Source organism: Lissotriton vulgaris, unplaced genomic scaffold, assembly GCF_964263255.1.
Source record: "Lissotriton vulgaris unplaced genomic scaffold, aLisVul1.2 SCAFFOLD_5109, whole genome shotgun sequence".
Classification (NCBI taxonomy): domain Eukaryota; kingdom Metazoa; phylum Chordata; class Amphibia; order Caudata; family Salamandridae; genus Lissotriton; species Lissotriton vulgaris.
In genome coordinates, this window is record NW_028243774.1 from 53,980 (window position 1) to 71,228 (window position 17,249).

Sequence of the window (17,249 nt, forward strand, 5' to 3'; positions counted from 1 at the left end):
TGTCAATTGCCAATTCTCTTGTCAAAGTGAAACACAAGCAAACCCCAAAATATCCTATGCTCAATCCTCTGGTACCTAGACACAAAAGCAGTCAGACTTAACTTAGAGGCAATGTATAAAGTACTCATGCAGCACTTCTTCCAGTAATAAAGTGAAAACACAACACAAGACAAATTCCACACCAATTTTAAACAAATAGATTAGCATTTAATAAATTATTTGACACCAAAATGACATTTTGAAGATTTAAGTGAGAATAGTGCCTAAAAGCACAATGAGCCAACTGTGATTATCTTAGCACTGGACCAGGACAAAGTCTCATGTTCAGGCCGAACCGTGATAAAGCACGGGCCGGGTACATGGACCAAGTTGTGCGTGCTGAACAAAGTACCTAAAATCCTAGTTGCAAAGTGCTGCAAGATCCTGCATCAAGGATACCTCTTCAGGCAGCAGTTTCAAAGAAGCCGCGGGCTGCAATGTGAGGTGCTGTGTTGGAGTTTTATCATGATGAAGCTGTCAAATTCTGCTTATGATGTGAGGTCCTGCATCATCGTTGAATATACTGTCGACATAGAAGTGCGATATGAGGTCCTGCGTCAGGGATGCATCATGCAGCGATGGTTCAGAGGAGCAGTATGCTGTGATACGAGGACCTGTGTCGGAGATGCATAGTGCAGCAGCAGTTTTGGAAGCGGCGCTACAAGGAAACGCACCACACTGCATTGGTTCTGCCCAAAAGTCCATATCTGGGCTGTCAGAGCCCTTTCCGGCCCACTTCTGAGAGTCCAGGAGGGGTGGGTAAGACTTACAGTAGCCAGAGTTCAGATACTGTGTTCTAAGTGGTTGGAGCCTTTGCTGTCCCTGAGGCTCTGATCAGGAGGCTAGCAAACAAGCCCTTGGAAACAACATGGTGGTCCTGGCTTCAGGCTGAAGCTCCAGTCCCTCCCACTTAGGAAGCCGTCTGACTTGCCGCAAAGCAGCACAGCATTCCTGACTCTTCCACAGGTCAAGAGGTTACAGAAGAGTTGGGTATGGAAATGTCACAATTAATGAAATGAATCTAACTCACTCATTTCTACTGCAAACGTCCCGAAATATTCACAATTCCAAGCCTTCCTGGTAGCGCCTACAGATTACCCTATACCTGAAGGTAAGGAATCTGAGAAGAAATTATCAAAGAGAGTCTAAAGTGCCACAAATACCACCAGAACTAAGGAAGCACCAGTTTACCTTTGGATTTTCGCTGTGCTCACCGTTGAACCACTAAATACCAAGCTAATATCTTGTTGTAATGTTAATATAGCTGCAGGATATTAACTCAGTATATTCCGGTGAAAGCCCAGTAAGGGCTCACGTTCTCATATTAGAACTTTCTTCATGTCTCACTTTTAACATAGTTTCTTAGCAGCAGTTTCATCCATGGGAGGATACATCTAATCCTATTTTTGTGGGTTACAATTGTATACCCTAAACTGTGCGATAGCGGGACCAGCTAGGTCAATTCATGTCATCTACAAAAGTAGTGATATTCAAGCCAAATCTGTGGTTACGCCAGGAAGATTCACACAGAAATAGCTGCCCGATTTTTTTGTTGTCCTCAGATATTACTACTAAGCCACCTAACAAGACAAAAGTACCATGCTTACCAGATCAGTGGCTCACCGAGGTCACCTCTTTCAGCGATGGTTGCACACCTGGTGAGAGGTTACCGGTATGAGCTTCAGGCGGATGTATGACGTTACTCCGCATACTTTTACTCCGCATACCGTTACAACGCGACTTTTACAACGCATACCATTACAACGCATAGCGCTTTGAGGTGCTGGATAGTGGTAAGTATAATTTACTATTCTATCTCCAGTCCCCGTGGACCCTAGGGAAGGTGTTGGATAGTAAATTATACTTATTCCCTATCCTAGAGCGCCCCCCAGCGCAATGCGTTGTAATGGTATGCGGAGTAAAAGTCACGTTGTAATGGTAGTGCGGAGTAAAAGATGCGTTGTAACGGGTGTATACCGCTTCAGGCCCTTTATTAGAGGTTGCTCACTAACTGATGTCAGACTCTTTCTAGGATTTGCTCTTCCATGTTACAAGCAGGGAAACGACTAACTCCATCTGCTCTGGGTTAGTATTGAGATTTGTAACTCATTAGATGCATTGTTTAGTGTGACAATTAAACCTAGATACAGGAGTTGCTAAGATGATTTCGCTGACGAAAGCGCTTTTTTCGATCTCCGTGCTCTTAAACCACCCTTCTTACCTTTAAGCAGTCTTCTGTAACTGCAATCTTTAAAGATGCAAATCATGGCAAGAAGTTAAATTTTCTGGAGGAGACAGATTAATATTAGTAATGTCATCCATGAATAAGAGAATATTTATTTCTCAAATGACTGGACACAGTGTTTGCATCACAGAGATCCTTCTTTTTCCTATCCTTTCCCACTTATCATGTGATCGGAAAGGGATGAGGTAATCACCGGTGCCACTCAGCTTCCTCCATATGTAGCAAGGCTTCCCGGCAGATGGGCTTGGACCAAAGGTGACTCACTGTTGGCTTCACAACAAAGAACCTGTATTTGGCCCACGTGGCTGCCCTCAGGCACTGAACCATCTACAGCTACCTGGCTTAGGAAACAAGGCATCACAGGTCCCTTGTAAAGTACATAACAAAGTGAAAAACAAGACCATAATAATAATTTTTTGTATTCATGGACTCCACACAGTGGTAGCCAGTGAAATGCTGGTTAAGAATTGAGTCTGTCTTCTTTGTAGAAATAGGAATGGGCATCCCTGTGTGTAGAACTCACACTGTAGGGCGAGCTGGCCTCAGCAGACTACAGCTGCCTTCACAATCCAACCTACTCTGCAGGTTCTTTCTTCATTGAATTCTTCATATGAACTCTTGGTCCTTTCCCAGCACAGAGAAGATGAACGGTACCTGTGCTGAGGGAATGGACAAGTTGGGGCTAGCGTGTCCGACTATTTAATGGGCTCCTCTTTCTCCGGAGGTAATTTTACCTTTTGATTAGCACATGGTGTAAATTTACTAACAGTGCACAGTATAATGGTCATGATTAAAGGACGGATTTTGGCAATCGAGAACAGGTAGTTTCATCTGCGAGGAGGGCGAGGAGGTGGAAGATGAGGGCAGGGTGTGCCAGGAAAAGCATTTCTCAATCTCATTATGCAAACTGGGGATATTCCAACATATACACCAGGGAATAAATAGCCTGCTCTACAGCACCCTGTAGAAGACGACGATCAGATCCTCAGCCGCGTCACATCAATCTTCAAACTCTTCATCGCCATGAAGGCACTCCTTGCAAGCCTCAGCATCCTCTTTGCTTTCCTATCTAGAGGTCAGTTAAATCCCTCAGATTTTGAACCACTGCAATACAGAGATGTGATATTGCATGTAGTCTGCAGTGGTTTCTTCCATGATTTTCTTGGTATGTGTGTCATGGTAAGAATTGACCAGGGGAGATTTTGATATGGATATGATGTTTTCTAGGTTCAATTACAGGATCATTGATTGATGCACTTAGAGATATTCATTTCTTGATTATTTGACTAACAAATCTTTAATTTGTTAACTTGAGAGGTCCTTGAAGGAGAAATGCAGATTGTTTACAACAAACTCCTGGACACCTCCAGGGCTTTTTGGATTTTCAGGCACGTTTTAGGTTCCGGTCACTGGCAACACAAACGCGTCAACTGACACTGCCCAGAGGAATTCTGCCATCTTGCATAAAAAGCTGAATTCTTCCAGATTATAGGCACTTTAGTATCTGTTTTTTTGAACGACAGATAGGGCCATCCAGCCTACAAATTCCACTGCCTCCTCTCACTAGCCTGAGATGAACTCTTTTAATGACATTTTGTTTGTAACTCCATCAACTTCTTCAAAATGAGTATTCTGTTTCCAAAATACTCCCTCCAAGCTTTACCCTGGTTTCTGGTGAACCTGTTGTTGTATTTCAAAATATCATCAACAGAAATATTGTCTGAGATACATATTTATTTCTGACTCTCCTGTAAAAAAATATTGTCTCAATGTTATTGTTTTCCTCCAGGCCCCCTGCTGTTCGTGTTTTCATGATCGATGTCACAGTGCGTCAACCCCTGTGCCCAGTTTTCAGCCCTTGGGTGTCTTTACACACATGTATGATTTGGTATTTAAATAGCCCTGCAGAATAACGTAGTGCTGTGCATTGTTTGGGATGGTTGCACACCATCCCAAACAATGCACAGTGGACCATCCCAAACAATGCACAAAGCACAATGTGGAGAAAAGGTTCTCTTGTTTTCCTTCATGTGCTTAGATACACAAGATCCCATGTTTGCCCCCTGCAGAAGCTCGGACGCCCATGAAGCGGCCCAATGAATAATGAATACGTCTTTGACTTTTCTTAACTTTCTGTGCTTTTTTTACTTTGAGTGCTTTACATTTTCCTCATTGACATAGAAAGAATCTTGATTTCTAACCTGTTTGAAATGTATCCTAAATGCATTAGGAGTTATTTCAGGCTCCTGACAAAAGGCAGCACCGAGGCCAATAAATTGCCACTGTCTGGACAATGGTTTCACATTTTTAGTAGGAGAGACATTAATACAGCAATTAACAACTCAACAAAGTTTCTGCATCTAAGCTTAGTTACCACAAGTTGCAGCTTTATTTTAAACACATTTTATAATGTTATTTTAAATATACTTATTCAGCAGCAGAGGGTATATTATGTGGGTTGATCCACAGTTATGCTGAAATAAATCTGCACAGCAAAATCAAGCTTTTTCCAGCGGCATTGGCTATTAACATTTAATCCATGTACTCGACCACTCATGCATTCGATAATTCACCAACTCAAACATTGCTGTGTTCACCTAACTATTGAACCATTACATTATATTCACTACCTCACCCATCGATACAGCAGCACTTAAGCTGATACAAATCCAATCCTATTGGCTATCCCACTGCTAGGCTATGCTTCTCTTCTGTTCAAGTAGCAATACGATATATTTTTTGGTGGGTGGGCATTTGGTACTTTTATCTGTTGTGCATTTCCTCCCTCGTCCTAATACATTAATGAATTAGGACTTTTTCTTGCAGGAGAGTCACTGAGCTGCGAAGTTTGTTCGAACCTCAACGGCACAACATGTTCCGGCAACCAGACCGTCTGTGAAGGCTACGCGACCAGGTGCGACAACACCTACCTGGAGTTTACATACGGTAGGTGTCACGGGGACGCGTGCCAGGGCTGCGGTAAAGGGTTCCTCTTGTGTGGATAACAGGTGCAACACAGCAGTATGGGGTGCTTCTTTGAAAGGGATCCAGGGGTATCAATGGGCCTGTCTGATGAGGTAGGGGTGTGGCACGTGAGAGGCCAGTGAGGGAGAAACTGGATGCTTTGGTCTTCTTTAGGACAGGGAAATGTAGTCCAGGAAGCCAAACCTGTTGACAGATATATTCTGAGGGTTTATGGAAGGCTAATGGATGGTAGGGTCAAACCATAGGATACTGGTATACAGAAGTCAAATGAAGCTCCAATGAGAGGGAGCAATGGTTAAAGATGGGAAGGTGCAGGTCCAATCACAATCCTCCATTGATATAATAAGATGAATAGCCTATCAAAGTTCCTTGGTGTAGACCTTGGCATGGCACAGGGCCAATCCCAGCACTCAGCAGAAAATAATACGATGAGGCCACTACCATGAGATGCATCCCCATTCACTGCTATTCACAGAAAGTAATACAATGACAGACCTAGCAAGTGTCTCAGGACAGAGAAGTGCATTATATTGGAACCTGTGTATTCTCCAGTGATACACTACCTGAAGACAAAGGTCCAATCACAACCGTTTATGCAATATAACAAGAAGAGGGTCCTACTTCAAATCTTGGTATAGACAATGAGATGATACATTTCCAATCTCAGCCCTCCAGAGAAAATTATAGAATCATTTCCCATAGAAAATAATAATAAGAAGGTCCAATGAAACGTTTCTCAGTATAGACAATGGGATGGGATAGCTTCACTTTGATGCCCCAGTGATATTCTGTGAGAAGGCGAAGGTCCAAGAACTTTACCCTAGATTCAACACAAGGAAGAAACAAAACCAGGACTCATGAACAGATAATGAGAAGATGACGCCCTAATCTCAGGGTCCAATGGAGAAGAACCATTCAATCACAGGACCACATTAAAGGACTGATCAGAGGCTTTCATAAATTCAAAGGTAGCCAGTGGGAAAGTGCATAACCAGTCACTGACCTGCTCACTCAGTAATCTCTATTTTCAGATAGGAAATACCGAGAGCCAATGGCATGTCTCTGTTACAAATTAGTGGAAGAGACTCATTCATTGAAAGGACTTCATGAATGATGCTGATCTAATCGCGGGACCACAACAGGGACCAGTCTTCTAAAAGATCCATGAGCTCAACTGAAAGGATACTTGACAGTTAATAGGGAATTGCAGGTCCAAACAATTCCCAGAGGCTACAAATATTAAATGCATGGTCCACCTCACGAGTCCCTGGTTTACAATATAACATTAGGGTTGTAATCACAGGACCCAGTGACAGACAGCAGTGAGCTAATGGAAAAATATCCTACAATGAAACAAGTTCTGAACATTTAGAAGATGTGTATGGATTTTGAAAGAGCAGCATTTGGCAATTTACGGCTAGTTTAAGAACAGATGTGGGGTGGATAGGTACATGTCAGGGCACCCAGGACAAATGGGTACACAATAGTAAAACAAATATCATCTTACAAGATTATATACACGAGGGATTCCTACATGTTCTTGTCTCTTTGCTTTTTCTCTAAGACTAAAATTAAGTGTGTGTGTGCTTGTCTCCCAGCAGTCAGAACTTCATCCAGTGATATGTAAATTGAAAGAGCATTCATGAGAATTAGTATTAAAGGACAGACAAAGGGGCAGGACTGACCTAGAAATGCCCTCACCCCACACAACAAAACTCTACTCCCACACCTCCCTTCTGCCATCAAACAAATGGTAGTGTTCAGGAAACGTAATCAGCAGTCCCTTAATATCAAAAGGCTTTATGACATTTTTGAAGGTAGGCCTGTCTCCAACCTACTCACTTCTGGGTCTGGATCACCACTCAACAAGCAAAAGAATTCAGGCACTACAATGCATCCTTTACCCTTTATCTGTCCTATGCCAGGAAAAGGGTATCCAACATGGATCCCACTAGCTTAATTATACACTACATGTGCATACACTCTTGACATACACAGAGGTGCCAGCACAACGTTTCAGGCATACACATAACCGCAGAAATGTACTTGCTCCTGGCCAAATGTATTTAGGATTACAAGCAAGAAAATAGAAGATATTTTAAATCAATAGAACAAATAACTTCAGTGAAAACTCACACCTAGAAGCACGTTTATCGCTGAAGAAAAATGAACTATTTAGAGGTGGATGTGAATAATGTCCACAGGGTTTGTGCAGTGACTCAAAATGAAGGCTGTCCCGGTGGCCCATGCTGTATGCTGTGTTGGGTGGAAGCAAAATGGAAATGACTATTTAGCAGGTCAATGGATGACACTAGCAGGCAAATGTGGATGGGCATATTTTGCATTATGGTTTTGGAAGAAACAATAGTCTAGTAAGACAGCTGAAGCTGTTTTAAAAGTCAGATATATGTAATTGCGTGTCCTATGAATCACATTTGAAGTTTTTATTTGCCATTTTTAAATTTGCAGTAAAACAAATTGTGATTTGTGTGATGAGAAAAAAAAACTTCCAATTTCATGGGGTAGGTAAGAGCAGTGTTAGAGCTGCCCATCTCTTTGGCCGTGCTGGGGCCGAAACAAGACACAAGCATTCTTTATGGGTGTTCTACAGAGCATAGAATTATGCAAATGGATAATTCAGCCTGCTTTAGAAATTTACCCTTTGTTTCTCTTTTGGGAAAATATGTTCACCATTCATAAGGCCCTTTGCCTACATCCCTATCATATCTGGGGGTGATAAACTGATCTACAACATTTTGGAAGGTGAGTAATGAATGCTTTGACCATTTCAAGGGCTAAAAAGGGTTTGGTTAGAATTTGGAATATCCATAAATGTACGAGTTTGTGGCACTTTCCAAACTAGGAAGACTAACAGCACCCTGTGTTGCACACTTTAGACCCCTTGTATGACATTCGTGCTGCGTATTAACAAACATCTATACACATTGCTGATGTTAATACCTTAGCACCCTCAATTGTCACAAGAAGGCTCATCTGACAAGCTATGTAAGGTGCTTCAGTGGACTAATGCATCTACTCTATGAATCTTTGTTTGTCCTCCTGATGCAGGGTCACATTTGAACAGGTCTACTCAGCCTGTTATCTTTTAAGATAGATAAAGGGAGTACCGTTGAGTTGGGCAGTAATAAATGTCTCTTATACAAATGCAAGATGACCCCAAGGAGTGAATGTGTGCTTTACAAACACAGGCTATGGTATCTGCAGAAAGTTGCAAAGTGGTGGCTAAAAGCTGTCTCTGTAGGAGAGAGCATCACAGCCTGTTTGTTTTGATCGAGCATTGATTTGCTGGGCATTCTTCATCATGGAAATGTGTTTTGTTGGCTTTTTAAGCCGAGTGACCTTATTGACTTTGTGTTTCCACAGATGGCGAAACAACATCCATGACCTTCAAGGGCTGTGCAGAGAACCAGAACTGCAGCAACTACTTCATGAGTGAGAGCATCAGAGGCTTCAAGTTCCGGATGCAGAAGAACTACTGTGAGCAGGAAAACTGCAACACAAGAGATCTTGTTGGTAAGTGGACATCAAATATTATACTGTACTTAGCTTTAAGGGTAATGCCTCAAAACATTCTCTTTTTCATTTCAAATTATTTGAAGAGCTCATACCTGTAAAACATTGAGCCTTTGAGGCTGATCCAGAAGAAACAGGAGTAAGAGTGTAAGGAGTAAGTGTCCTCGTGTTACATAAGGTCTAGCTGAATCCACAATTCAAAACCTAAAGGGTCTGGTGACCTCATCAAAAGACAACTCTGAGCTAGTTCATCACAAATGACCATCATTCAAGTGCTGGTCTTAGCCAGGAGGTTTCAATGACACACATTTTAATTTCAGTGGCTAAAGGGAGCAAGACAATGTGTAACTCCTGTTCCACCACGGCCTCTGTGTATTCATCACTCTCATCAGTAGCATGCACCCATCCTCCTCTGTTTCTTTGTGTTGTGTCTGTCCATGAGTCTGGACATGTCTAATGTAATGGGTACAGTACTACTCAAACATTGGCGGAGATCACCTTTATCGAAGACCCAGTACTTATTTTGTAAAACAATAAGTGCCAGGATTCTTGTCTGGAGACCACTGCAGTTTCTACCACCCAATGGAAGTGTCAGAGCTGCAAATAACAATTCAGAATTTTAAACATAAAAATTACTAATGTCTGCCCCTAAAGGTAATCTTTTATCATCTGGATGATAGGCCTTAGTCATTTTCAATGTTTATAGAATTATTAAACAACTGTTGTTGTCTTCATCACAAAATTAGGCAAAGAGCACCACCATGTGGCTGAAAGGCAAACGTGCTGATGTTGACAATTTAATACCGATGTCAGCTACCGGAAACCACAGGTTCAAATTAAGCACTAAGAAGACCCATCATACTTTCCCAAAAATGTGTTCTGTACAACTGCTGTAGTATCTCCTACAATATCTAAGTTTTCTTTCATTATACCATCAACAAAGTTCAGCACCATTAATTGAGGGACGGTAGATCTCAATGTGACAATTTGCTTCTCTGTTCTAGCTAAACTCACGTAGTTTAACAGAATGTGTGGTGCTTTTATTGGAATGTGTCCCTAACTCTATTTGATTCACACTGCATGTGAACATATAATTGGGTTAGAGAGGCAGAGTCATGGAAATATTTCACTACTTCAAATGTATAACATTTAGTAGGTAGTAACCACCGTTCCCTCTAGGCCGCGAGCGCGTACGCTCGCGCACCTCCCCCCAAGTCAGCGCGCACCACCTAGCGTGGAGCGCGCACACAGGCCGTTGCTAGAGGGTTGCGCCGCTCGCTGCTTTTAAAACGCGAGCGGCGCAAACATGAGCACTTTTTCAGTGGTTGCGGTGGAGCTGGCGTGAGGAATGCAGGTAAGGAGGCGGGGGGATGATGTTGATTATAGAGCTTGCGGCTGTATGGGAGCGGGGCAGACTGTGGCCTTTTGTTTAAATATTGCTGTTAATCGGAGCCCCTTCACAGGCTCCGATTAACAGCAATACTTAAACAAAATGCCACAGTCTGCCCCGCGCTTTACTAACAAAAGCGTAGACACTTTCCAAACACAGCGTGTGCTCGCGCTGTGTTTGGAAAGAATCTACGCTTTTGTTAGTAAAGCTCGGGGCAGACTGTGGCATTTTGTTTAAGTATTGCTGTTAATCGGAGCCCGTGAAGGGGCTCTGATTATCAGCAATATTTAAACAAAAGGCCACAGGCGCTGGGGAACGAGCGGAACAGGAGGCAAGAGGGCATAAAGGCACGAGTGGGACACAGGCAGAGGCATAGCTGCCAAGGTTTCAGATCCCCGTGTGTGACTCTTTAATATCACCGCTTGCTAGCGCTATTAATTTAAAGTAAATAGCTCAAGTAGGGTGAGAGTACACCCCAGCACTCACTTAATTGGTTTGAGGCAAGCAGCTATTTGCACGGGCCGTCTAGCATCCGATTGTGGACTGGTGTGCCCTGGGCTGCTGAACCACTCTAGCAGCCGCCGCGGGGGTTCACCGGTGGGTTACAAACATGGAAAACTTACCAAGCCCATTTTGCTGAATGCAGAAAAGCAAGAACATCAATACAAATCGGTTAGGTGCGTGACTGTGGCGACTGTCACTCTCCTGAAACCGGCTCCAGGTTCATGCCCAAACCACCCCTGCGTCAATCGTTTTGGGTGAGCTTGCAATGCCGCCCGCTGTCCAGGCTTTGCCTGTTGCTGCGAGTCCTGCGACTGTCCTGGAGGCAGCTGCAACTGGAGTGTACGGTCAGTGTCAGTTTGATGTTCGGTCAGCCATCACTCCGGCGACCTACCCTGCACGTAATTATCCCTCATCCCGCCGCTCGGCAATAATTAATTTGACACTGCATGGGCCCTATTAAAATACCCACAATAGCAGCGCTGTGTGAGACGCCACGCCTGCCTTACTCCCAAATTCCCCGCGGCACCATGGACAAATTATAAAACAGTCTGGGCCCTGCAGGCTGTCTCAGTAGTTGCTATTGGGCACTACCAGGGGCGCCCGTGACGTCAGGCTGTCTCGCTAAGAGCGGCGCTGCGCCACAAAATTTAAGATACATTGTAGCACAGCGTTAGTCGACGGGAGTGCCCCAAGCCTGAGGGAAGAGCGGAGGCAGTCACAGGTAGGGTGCTGGTAGCTGCCACACACCTATTTACTTCCAGCACACTAATGACAGTTGATACATCAGATATGCGTGACAATGCATTTCAGTGCGGTGATGCAGATCACCACACTGGAATGCGTTAATCTAACGCATGATGCGTGATACTTGGCAGGGCTGCAGAGGACAGAAAGGCACAAAAAACGAGTGGGACACTGACAGAGGACAGAAAGGCACACAAAAACGAGTGGGACACAGACAGAGGACAGAAAGGTACAAGAAAACGAGTGGGACACAGACAGAGTACATAAAGGCACAAAATAACGAGTGGGACAGAGGGCAGAAAGTCACAAAAAACGAGTGGGACAGAGGACATAAATGCACAAAAAACGATTGGGACAGAGGGCAGAAAGACTGGGACAGAGGGCAGAAAGGCACAAAAAACTAGTGGGACAGAGAGCATAAAGGCACAAAAAACGATTGGGACAGAGGGCAGAAAGACTGGGACAGAGGGCATAAAGGCACAAAAAACGAGTGGGACAGAGCATAAAAGCACAAAAACGAGTGGGACAGAGGGCAGAAAGGCACAGAAAAACGAGTGGAACAGAGGGCAGAAGGGCACAAAAACGAGTGGCACAGAGGGCAGACGGGCACAAAAAACTAATGGCATAGAGGCATAATACAGAAATATAGGGGCAGCTAAGAACAGAAGGCAGAGCGGGCAGAGAGGCCCGGGTGCAGCGAGGGAAACAGAAGGGAAAACTGGGCAGCGAGGAGTACAGAAGGAAAGACTGTGCAGAGAGAGCATGGGGATAGCGAGGGGAACAGCGGGAAGAAAACGGGGCATGGACCACGTACAGGCAGCGGGGAAGACAGACAACAGCAGTCAGAGGCACAATGAAAATACAGGCAATACAATAAATTTGCAAACTGCTCTTAAGACCCTTATTGTGGCTCTGTATGTGTGAAAATGCATCATCTTTTCACTTTTTAAAGTAAACGCTTTGAGTGCCATTTGGTGCCGCAGACACGCGCGGTTTGGTTCCTGGCGCACATAGCCATGGTTACAGTGCACAGAGACCCTCCAGTGCCGCACACAGAGGAAAAAAATCAGAGGGAACATTGGTAGTAACCTATAATTGGCTGCCCAGAGGTTTTGGAGTGGTTATGCATTTGAGAAATGCACTTCCCTTTCCCCTTACAGATTAGAATGCTTACATGTGTATTTACATAAAAGCGGTGTTCACATTCAGGCACACTCATCTGTGTCTGTACACGTAGAAACAAACAGGTATGCAAAGAATTGACAAATGAACATTTCCCACACACACACTTTTATGTGAGGGGTGGTTGCCTGATATTCTGCTTGGTGTTCATGGTATATAAAATGGAGTAGATCAAATATAGGCCTTAGTACCATATTGTAAGTGACCTGAGTAAGTATCCATCCCACCCAGCAATGCACAGAATAAAGTCAGGTTTACCCAAACAAATTTTAATTTTCCTTTTCTCTGGCTTCACAGTACCACCCAGGAACAATACGCCCAACGGAGTCCGATGCCCCGTGTGTCATGCTGAAAACGCCACTACCTGCCAGGCTAATGAAACCATGGAATGCACCGGCCTAGAGACCAAATGCATGGATTTTGGAGGAAAGATACGCCAATATGGTATGCTAATCCATCCTGATTTTAGGGGTATTTGACTAAGAAGGGGCTTTGTATGAGAAGGGATCACCTACAGTCTGTTAGTCAGACAGGCGTGTGATCAAAGTGCGTGATTTAAAGTGAGATGAAATACAGGAAGTCACATAGGGAACTACATTAAAGAGTCTGAGTCTGGTTTTCCTTATGAAAGAAGCAGACAGGTGGCAAAGAACATTACCTTCTTCCCAGAACCCACAGGTTTTGCCACAGAAAGGCTCTATCTACTCAAACACATGGTTCACAATGAAAAATGCTGTGCTTTGATGTTGAACAGTGCCCTGAAAGATTGGCCCATTAGTGTGGGCCCACAGGCAAGGACCTTCCTTAAAAGCACTGTGTGGCAGGAACATGATTACCTCTCAGAGATATATTTATTGATTCACATCTGTACCTTTTATTCTTTTGAGAACATGTTCCTCCCCCTCATATGGATACTCCTAAATAGAGTCAGATCATTCTTTCTCTCAGTAAGGCAGACTACCTAACTCTTTTTATCACCCAACACCTTAGAGGCCATTTGCCAACGTTCAATATTGCCTACCTCGTGCTGCTTTTTACATTTCTTCCTACATATAATCACTTCTTTCCATTCTGTAGAAGATCTAAATTATTCCTATTAAGTTCCTGCTCATTCTGAATCACACCAGTGTTTTTTGCTCATGGAAGACTGTGGCAGAATAAAATTGGAAAATATAGGTTCTATAAGAGTAAAAAATGTTCAGCACTCTGGCTTCCCTGGAACAGAGGGGTTGTACCTTTTATCACTTTATCAAGTCCCCTCCACATCACCCATGGTTATAGTGGAAGTCTGCATTATAAGAGCTAAGCGTCAGGTAAAAATGGGGAGGAATGATGTCTGATTATAGCGCAAAGTAGAAGAAGAACATCTACCTGGTATCCCAAACTCTGGGGACATTTACATTTCTACACTTAGTTTTTGTAATATTGAGAAGTTTATGAAGAAAGCGGAGGGTTGTAGCCAGTGCATGGAATCATAGAGATGTAAGAAGAATAAATGCTGGTATGCATGTGGACAATCAGTGTGTGTTTTTTGTTGCATGCGCAGAATTGTGTTACACGTCCTTTTCTAGTCTAATGTTATCTTGTAAATTCCAGAGAAATATTAAACAAATTCGAGAGAAGCATGTAAATATTAAACATTGTGTATCTGGAAATATATGTGGAAAAGACTTAGGGGCAGATTTATATTAACTGGTGCATCCCCAGGGATGCGGCAAGTTAATGTGCGCCACAGTGCGCCACAGCTACGCCACCCATGTTGCGCCACATTTACAATGCGGCGCACCATGGTGCAAAAACGGCACGGCAGGAAGTGTGGCGCATTGCTGGAGTTGCGTCGCAGCTCCACCAAGACTCGGGGGTGCCCCCTCTACACAATGCTGCGTCAAGACCTACTTCAAGCAGGCGCAGGGTTTTGACGCAGCATTGGCCTGAAAGTGACTGAGTGAAATGTCATAGATTTCACTCAGCCACTTTCAGGAGGCGAGGCGTTCCTGCACAGGAACGTCCCCCCCACCCCCTGCGCAGGAACGCCTCCTTATGGCGCAGGGCTTTACAACGTGACACATCTCCTAGATGCTTCACATTGTAAATAGGGCGCATTGTTTGCGCCGCCGTTGCATCAAATAAAGTGACGCAATTGCGGCGCAAAGAGGCACAAGGGCATCATAAATCTGCCCCTTATATTCTAGTATCCTTTCATTGAGAATACCTCTTTCACAATCCATATTCATTGGCTAAGGTTTAGTGGATTCAGTGACGTGGCCAAGCCAATGTCCTTGATGTTAGGCATGGTAAGCCGCACCTCCAGCCCTTCTCTTGACCCATCTCTTTTTTTCTTTACAGACCAGATCTTGATAGTCGCCTCCAAGACCTGTGTCAGTGAAGACCCTTGTAAACAACCAATAATGTATTGTTCAGATGGTCCAGCAGTAGAGATTGAGCACTTTAGCTGTTCTGATGGTGAGAAATATTCCTAAAGCAACGGCAGGTCAACATCTCCAGATCAGCAATTGGTTTCCTTTCCACAGCAAGAACTTTCCGCCTAAGACTTCTGAATCTATTGAGTATGCTCTTCTAGAAGTATTGTCTCTTGGTCAACCAGCCATTGACCTCTTGTATCAGGCCATTTTACACACATTGATTTTAGCACAATCTGCCAACATCATTGCATCTTAGTACAGCCATGGTCGTCAATTACAACATGCTACTAATGATTGGTTTGGAAGAAATGGTCAGTGATTGTCACACTTTTATCATATATTTTCTGTGATAAATTTACCAGGGCATATAATATCAATGTATGTGTTTCCACATGATGTGCTGCCTTCACGAAGACATGTGAAGTTAGTATTGATTAGAAATGGATGCACTGCACACATGAGGACATGTGTCATACAGAGTTGAAGGGATGTAGATTTCAAGCAGGGAATAAGTGACGGAAAGTCAACTGTTTGTACTAACAGCAGAATGCCCCATCATTTGTGATGGGAGGATGAATCCACCATTGCAGCACATATTCCATGAAACTAAGGGTTCAATCAAGCTTTGGAGCCATGCTTTTCAAGTTTACATCTTCAATTTGCTCACACACTTTTATTTGGGATTCATAGATGCATATTGGCAGCTGTCAGTCTGAATGATTTGGGAATTCAAATACAATTTAAATGAAGTTATTCAAATATATTTGAAATGAATATTCCTTTCAATCTAACTTACAGAGTGGAGTTGGCCAGAAACTCACATTGTCCACAAAGTTCACTGTCTGGCGTATTTAAATGCTTTCCACACCGGGTGGGTGTGCAAATGTATAAGGAAGGTGATGCCTCAATACTGACTGGCAAGTTGGTCTAGTTATATTAGGTTTGAAAAGTCCATCATCTCCCTTGGAGTGAAGGCTCTGGCAAAACTAGCAGACCAAGATGCAGTACGATCAAACACTAACTTTGAAAAATAGGTTGCTATTTTGTAAAAGTCATAACAGGTCTGCTTTGTACTGTGACATGCAAAAGGATGTTTTTATTGTTATTTAGTCCTTTGGGCTTGAGCCTCTTTTACCTGGCAATCCACAGATGAGCTGACCTGATGAACCTAGAAGACAATAATGCAGCAATGGGCATGGTTTATTTGCTACTGTAATATCTAGTAATGGAACACTTCTGGAACACAGAGCTGCTCTAAATAGTGACACAACACACCTGTTTGTCTGACTCCTTGATGTTCATTTTAAAAAATATGAAAATTATAATCTGTAATCTGTTTTGAATTTTTCCCTATATATTGATGCCCAGTTTTGGGTGATAGGATGAACTTTACAATAAAAATATAAATGGAATGATGGGGTTCCTGGACTTTCTTCAAAGGGGCGTGACCCCCTTTCTCAGAATTCTCCACAAATAATGTTCTGTCGCTGTATTCACCTGTACAACTAAAATCCACATTCCAGAGCTATTGTGATTCCCTAAATGTATTGTGCCTGGGACTGCACTGCATTTTCAAGGGTTCATCTAGTTTAGAGAAAACCAGTTCTCTTTGCCCAGTCTTGAAAAATAATCGCCAGCAATAGACACTGTAGAATGTTGTTTTGATTGATGATGTCAGTGGGGTTTTGAGACATACTGTGACATCATTCAGCAATGACCTCTTTGAAATCACATGCAACTCATTTGAACATGATTTTAGACTCATAAATAAGTAGTAGTTGGCATCTTTTTTCACACAGCAAGAAAAAATAAATTTACTGTGGTTCACACAACATTAGTAGAAATCTGAATTTGTCTACATCTAGAAAATAACTATTTTAGTGATCTTTATTATTATTATTACTATTATTATTATTATTAGTATAGTTCTAGAGAACACCGTTACCTAGGAATGTGTCCTAGTAATGATAATTGTCAGAATTAGATAATATGCAGCCTAAATATAGTTTATAGAGCCAGGTTTTAAACTTTTCTGAAATTGATTAGGCCAGAACTGAAATAAAGGGAGATAGGCAGCTTGATCCTGAGATATTCCACCTAGATCGAAAAGGCCCTGCCACCATTTCAGGTATGAGTAAACTTTGATACCACTAAAATATTGCCATCTGAAGAGTGTAATTTGCTCATTTGACATTTACACATT

The 17,249-nt window shown here is 43.0% G+C and overlaps 1 protein-coding gene across 2 annotated transcripts; it reads left to right on the forward strand.

The window, feature by feature from the left end:
• The first annotated feature begins 3,255 nt into the window (after positions 1–3,255).
• LOC147668235 (phospholipase A2 inhibitor and Ly6/PLAUR domain-containing protein-like) lies at positions 3,256–16,458 on the forward strand. Of its 2 annotated transcripts, XM_086948680.1 has the most exons (5): positions 3,256–3,359; positions 5,111–5,230; positions 8,654–8,803; positions 12,921–13,067; positions 14,970–16,458. In XM_086948680.1, exons 1-5 carry the CDS (start codon positions 3,308–3,310, stop codon positions 15,101–15,103), a joined length of 603 nt encoding a protein of 200 aa, XP_086804806.1. In that variant the 5' UTR covers positions 3,256–3,307; the 3' UTR covers positions 15,104–16,458. The 2 variants fall into 2 exon arrangements, with proteins under 2 accessions (XP_086804806.1, XP_086804807.1); XM_086948681.1 differs by lacking the exon at positions 5,111–5,230 and having other exon boundaries at positions 3,257–3,359.
• Positions 16,459–17,249: the final 791 nt, after the last annotated feature.